Here is a 6,230-nt window from a genome sequence, read left to right as displayed (position 1 = left end):
TAATCCGCTCACCGTGCTAACACTCTCTTATCGCTTCAGTTATTGTGGGCATAAAACAAAAGGTCTCATTGCACTGAATGAATGTTTACCTATGTGTGAGAAAAATACACTCAGCTAAATTACATCTGAAACTTTATTCTTACGCTGTATACCTAAGATCAGTTATTAGAGTAGTGTTACTATCGCCTCATTCTTTTTCCGGCCTACTTGCCGAAACAATCTTTTGTTTCCTGGGATTGAATTGAAAGGATTTTGCAAAGTGTTACGTATGCTATAGAAAGAGTCTCACTCTTGATTGAGATCACCTCTGAGCCGTAGCGCTCGAACAAGTTATGAAGGCGAAATTTCTTGTGAATGCCAAATAATACACCATGAAACAAATTTCTTCCTTTAATAAATATGTTTATTCATTGCAATGTCTTCGTACTGGCTCCTAGTGCAGATTTCTGACTTAGATCGAAGATTTTTCAGTGTTGCGTTCTTTCTAGTCGAAAGCGCCGGTCCGTTCGTGCCATTCATTCTGAAATTGGAAAGAGAGCGTTACCTGGAGGTCACGAGTAAAAATACAACACTGTATCGCATTCTTATAGGTGAGAAATTCTACTGCATAAAGCACGGTTAATCGTAGTGTCGCCGCGTTACTAGAGCGCCTACTGGTCCTTTCTTCAGCGGGGCACAGCATTGAGAGATTTTTTTTTATTTTACCCGACAATCTACCATGCGTGTGAGGGGCACCATGGCTTGTAGAATGAAGGCGAATTTGATGGAACTCAAGCTCACGTACGTTGCTGCCTATGTACATGATGTCCTACGCATGTACGTCGCCAGATAGTCTGCGGAGGATTGCACTAGACGAGAAAAACACCCGCCGTTTTGAAGTCTTATAAAGATAGAAAACTGGCTTAACGAAGCTACTAAAGGAAGGTGCTGATGGTCTGATTTTAAATGAAATCGCAGTTGTGCGTGCGCGTTTGTCATCGTTCCTGTTCGTTAAGCTAGCATGTCGCCATGACCCCTTCTATAATTACATTCCGCACTAATACACCAGAGCTGAACGAATGCAAAAAAAGTCGGCAGGTTCAATTAACTTATCAACTTCTGATCCTGAAGAAATGGAGCCAAAATGCTAACCTTTGGTGAGCGAAGATTAGTTGACAGTTCAGCCGAGGTAGCTGCCACCGGAAGAGTGGCGCTGTCCGCCAGAGCCGAAGGCGTTGTTGTGGTGGCGGTTGCCGTAGCTACCCTGGCCGAACTGGCGGTTGTGGCCGGCGTTCTGGCTCAGGCCGAAGGACTCGCGGTCTCCGTAGGTGGCTGCATTGCCGTAGTCGCGGCGGTTAGAGCCGCCGACGTTGTAGCCGAAGCCTCCCTGTCCGTAACGGTTGCCCTGGCTGCCGACACCGAAGCTGCCGCCGCGGTTGTAGCCGCTGCCGTAGGCGCCGCCGCCAAATCCGATGCGCCCCTCAACGTCCTCCTTCTTCTCCTCCTCAGCGGGAGCGGCGACAGACAGTCCCAAAAGAGCCAACGTGGCGGCAAAGGCGAACTGCACACGCACGCGCAAAAGTTAGCAAGCTAGAGTCATGGGAACGTCATGCTCCCAACAGCAACAACAAAAAAGAAAAAAATCAACAATCCGCCAACAAGGCCCACAATCTGCATTAAAGGCTTAACACCTAACTGATGAAGCACAATATAAGATATATAATTTAAATGAAAAGAGATCAATGAGATGTAATCTTTCCTTGTGTGCTCTGAAGAGGGGAAGCCAGAGTGCAATATCAGTCGGCCGAGCAAGGGCTAAAAATATCCTGCGTGTATCGAGCACGAAAGTAGCACTACATTCCGAAAGTCGATTAATTCGCATTGCGTCAAGGAAGATTTTCTTTATTTTTTCTTCTTATTCTCTAAAGTTGCATTGAGCTGTCATCCACAGTGAGCCTTCCTTAACAAAATTTATGCTCTAACTATCCAACAGACGCATTTTCTATTCCTCAAATACTAAGGATAAGTGGTTTTTTTTTTATATAGACAGTTTCACAGCTTCAGATCAGTTGTCTCTTCTTATGACTCTTTTCCGCGTCTTTTTCTTTTGCTGCTATAATCTGTGCTACCGCAAGTTTTCTCGCCTAGGTGGTAATTACACCCGGTAGAAAGAATGCGATTTACAATATCGATCAGTGCTCTGTCAAACATCTTTCTAAATAAGGTAAGCCAGATGCTGTTTTCACTACTCTTTATGATGTTGGTTTTCATGTTCTGATCTTGGCCTTCATTCAGGCAGACAAAAAATATTTATCTACAAGAAGATGGTTGCCTTACATGTTTTCTGGCGTAAGTTAATTGCGCCTAGTAACTCGAAGAGCTCGAATCGCTCCCGTACTTTTTATTTGTCTCAGTCAGGATAATATCACCCTTATCCGCCACACAGCACCCCTTAAAAACGCTCCCTTCACTTGTAAAACAAAACAATTCCTCTAGCTTCATTCTATTAAGTTACTACCACTCTCCGGACCATGCGACTGATTCTAGTTATAATGTAGGCGGGACGCCTGTCATGCGCATTCCCCAAAAATCATTGGTTAGAGCGAAATTGTCGTGTATCATTGTGCAAGAGTCTTCCTGGCTTTCTTCTAGATTACCAAAATTAATATCAGTACAAAAAGGCACTGCACAAAGACCAAGTAATATTACTGTTTTTAAGAATTAGCGATCGGCGAACTTGCTGCCAAACGCACAAGCCGATTGCACTGAAATACAAATGTGAAAACAATCGCACTTGCTCATGCGCAGAGTGGGGTTATAAAAAACACAGAGCTATTGCATAGATACAAAAGTCAATAGCGCATGAGTTTTGTATCAGTGCAAACCTCTGCCATTAAGTTGGGATAACTGAATATTGAGCTGAATATTTTTTCCCGTGTTGAGGAAATGTCTGTTAAGAGATTCAGAGAAGAGAATATTCAGAAAAAAGTGAAGAAAAAAACACTTTCAAAACAAAAGGCAACTGTTCTTTTTTACAACAGAATAGCATGCATCAATGAGTTACTCGTCGCGGCACACAGGAACTAAGTAGGGTATGAACTTCCATGAAAGCGAAAGTCCACTTACAATGGTCTTCATGATTTTCGGATAGAAAATGATCTGGGACTGCTGGGCTACCTCGCTGCGATCAAATGACTCGATGGCTCTTCTCCTTCAACCTGTTGCTCTTTTTATAACAGTGGACAAGCCGAAGACAGGATGTGTACGCGAGCGTGGAAGTTGGGAAAGAGGGGGATTTTTCCACACCCTCGCGTCGCCCGGTCTGTCAGCGCGATACCGCGGCGTCCGCTTGGCAGGTGGAATAACCCTCTGCTCTTCCAGTGGGTCTGGAGAAGAAAGAACAGTATGAAAAAGAGAAATTAGGGATGGGACGTCCCGCAAACGGCGGCAATGGCAATCGCAGTCTGTGGCGATGCCACAAATTTTCGGAGAAGCACAAAAGAAGCGGCGAGTGAGTTTCCAGCCGAGTGCACGTGCGGGCAGAGCGAATGGCATCGCTCTGCGAGATTACGGCGGCTAAGCTAACGCGGGCGTTTCGAGCATAATGAATCGTATGCCTTCGTTGCGCAACCTCACAAGGTAAGAAGAAAGAAAGTTAAAAAAAAAGCGACTGACACAAAATACAAAACAAGTATTTAGCGAAGCACGAACGCGCACGCGCCTTACGCGCAAGGGAGAAGGGCTAAGGGCGAGAGAGGAAGAGAGAGCGATAGCCATGGACTCTGAGACGTGCGGGACACCCGGCCTTGGAAACGTGCCACTTGAGCAGATCTAGGAAGCCGGCCGGATGGCAGCTGAGACAGCTCGAAAACCAGCTAGCTGGCGTCACCAAGGTGGTGCGAGCTGGAGGGCAAAAACACTTCTCAGTAGAATTAAATACAAGAAAGAAAGTACACTTGTGTTCTTTTTCTCGCCGCTCTTAATATGCATCGCAACCGGTTTCTGATAGCTAGTTCCAAGAAGACAAAAACACGAAGCACACGTGTGATGTTCTTGATCGAAATACCACGCCAGCCCTATAAATGTTAAACCTTGGTCAATGTCTACGCCACACGCAATAAAGCTCTGCGGTTTACTGTTTACCTCATATGCGAGGCCTTCTTTCATTCATTTCTGGCACGGCTTTTGTGGCGATTGCGCAAAGCGCTTCAACGCTCGTTGCATGACGTGCTCGATCGAGGCTTACTCACGGCGGCGTTTTCCGCTGTTTCTCGAAGGGGCAACATCAGAGGCCAAACCGGCCTCCTAGAACGGTCACACTTGTTTGCGTCTCCGCTGTTTGAGTTTGTGTCATTAGTTTCACTCGCATTGTATACCTGCGCCGAGCTTTTACTACGGTCGGTTGAGTCGCTTTTTCTTCACTGTACGTTCCTTAGCTGGCGCTCCAATGCTTTGTACTTCGGAGCTTCACCTACAGATTTCATTTACTGCAGCTATTGAAGTTTGATGAAGGTATTGGGTGAAAGTTTGGGGCGGGGGGGGGGGGGGGTTCTTTTATAGATGGTAGCAAAAAGTAAAATACCGTTCCCGCCCTTTTTATATTGTTATAAGTGCTAAACCTTAACAAATTAAATTCTCGGGTTTTACGTGCCGAAACCACTGTATGATTATGAGACACACTGTAGTGGGGGACCCCAGATTAATTTTGACCACTTCGCGTTCTTTGACGTGCACCTAAATCTAGGTACACCAGCATTTTTACATTCAGCCCCCACTGAACGCGACCTCCCACTCGTGGAGTCAAAACCGCGCCCGTGTGCTTAGCAGAGCAACGCCATAGCAAGATCATGGCGGGTTTATTGTACGTATGTTTCTGTGCGCGTATACTAGAGGTTGGCGTCATGTGTGACGCCGCCTACTTGGTTTCGTTTAGGCAAATAGTAGATGTCAAAGCTTGGCAAGCTCAGAAAAAAAAGTGTAAGGGACAATGTTAGTTTTATTTCACTGTTGATTGTATAAGCTGGCATTACTTGCTGCAGCAAGTAAGCACATTGTACGTCACAACATGCACATACAATACGTGTGCTATGTATGGGAACGTTTTAACCTGCACTGCTCTTACCTTAACTTTCGGTGAACAGTGTACGAGCGTAAAGTGACTGTGCCTTTTTAAAAGCTTATATGGAAAATAAAATGTTATCAGCATTTAAAGGCTGCGCAAAAACATACGTGAACGGTTGGGTAGACATTGTACCGCAATATCAAGTGTTTCAGCATGCTGAGTAATCAATAAAAATGACTAAGCAGATAGCAGTAACGAGCTTTAATATTCAACAGGATGTTATTTGCGACGGATGATGTCAGGAACGCAACAAACTTCTGCAAATAAACGAAACTTAGTGTTGAATTTCGGTGTGGCGTTTATGGCCGTGAAAACAGTGCACCACAGAGCAGTACATGAGTATAGTTAATGCTTACTTTGAAGATAGCGGCCCAATTCAGCATTGTTTACATAGCACCTTTCGTTAATGCGGGTGATCCCATTCGTGTGCATGCGTGTGCATTACGTGGGTTTATTATATCTTTGTACACCTCGTATTCTGTTTCAACTATAACTTTTCTCGGAATACTTGTACTTTTGTGTCGCTACCTTTCACAGCGAAACTGTATATGGCTATGGTTCCGTGCATTTTTGTTCTCCGTGAACAAAAACTATCATCATCAATGGCTCATGCCCCCGTAAGGCAGAGGCTACAAGCACTCAGCCAAGTGAAGCGAACAGTGCTGAAATTCTTTCCAATTACGCATACAACATATAGAACAGCATGTCGAAAACTCTTAACATCAATGGCTCAGACCCCTAGAGCAATGGCGGTTACCCTCATCAGCAACGATTGTCATAGCTCGAGATCACCCAATATCAACGTACTTGGTAACCAACGCTCTCAGAGCGCATATTCGCCACGTTGCCCGACTACCTTCTCACCACCTTGCCGCTCTACCCGCAGAAAGGCCACACGCAACTATCAGTCATATGATTGTTGCCAATCGCACCTCATTGCCATTGAACTACATGCCTGCAGCAAGACCATCCTCACCTTTACGGTGCCTGCTCAGACCTGAAGTACGCCTCACCATCCCAGGAATCACGAAGAAGGCTAACATGCCGTCGTTTGCCCTGAAGCAGGCCACATTACAACTTTTACATGAGGTGCACAGTGGCCGCGTACGCGTTTACATCGATGGCTCAG

General features: G+C 45.4%; 1 protein-coding gene across 1 annotated transcript; it reads right to left on the bottom strand.

Moving 5' to 3' along the window:
• Positions 1 to 381: 381 nt before the first annotated feature.
• Positions 382 to 3,263, bottom strand: LOC135901107 (keratin-associated protein 19-2-like). Its single transcript, XM_065430786.1, has 3 exons — positions 3,106 to 3,263; positions 1,132 to 1,540; positions 382 to 520 (listed from the first exon to the last, which is right to left on the bottom strand). Exons 1-2 carry the CDS (start codon positions 3,115 to 3,117, stop codon positions 1,160 to 1,162), a joined length of 393 nt encoding a protein of 130 aa, XP_065286858.1. The 5' UTR covers positions 3,118 to 3,263; the 3' UTR covers positions 382 to 520; positions 1,132 to 1,159.
• Between the last annotated feature and the right edge of the window lie 2,967 nt (positions 3,264 to 6,230).

This window comes from Dermacentor albipictus, chromosome 1 (genome assembly GCF_038994185.2).
Source record: "Dermacentor albipictus isolate Rhodes 1998 colony chromosome 1, USDA_Dalb.pri_finalv2, whole genome shotgun sequence".
Taxonomy (NCBI): Eukaryota; Metazoa; Arthropoda; class Arachnida; order Ixodida; family Ixodidae; genus Dermacentor; species Dermacentor albipictus.
The sequence above is the reverse complement of the archived record's forward strand: the minus strand, read 5'-3'. Positions and strand labels throughout refer to the sequence as shown.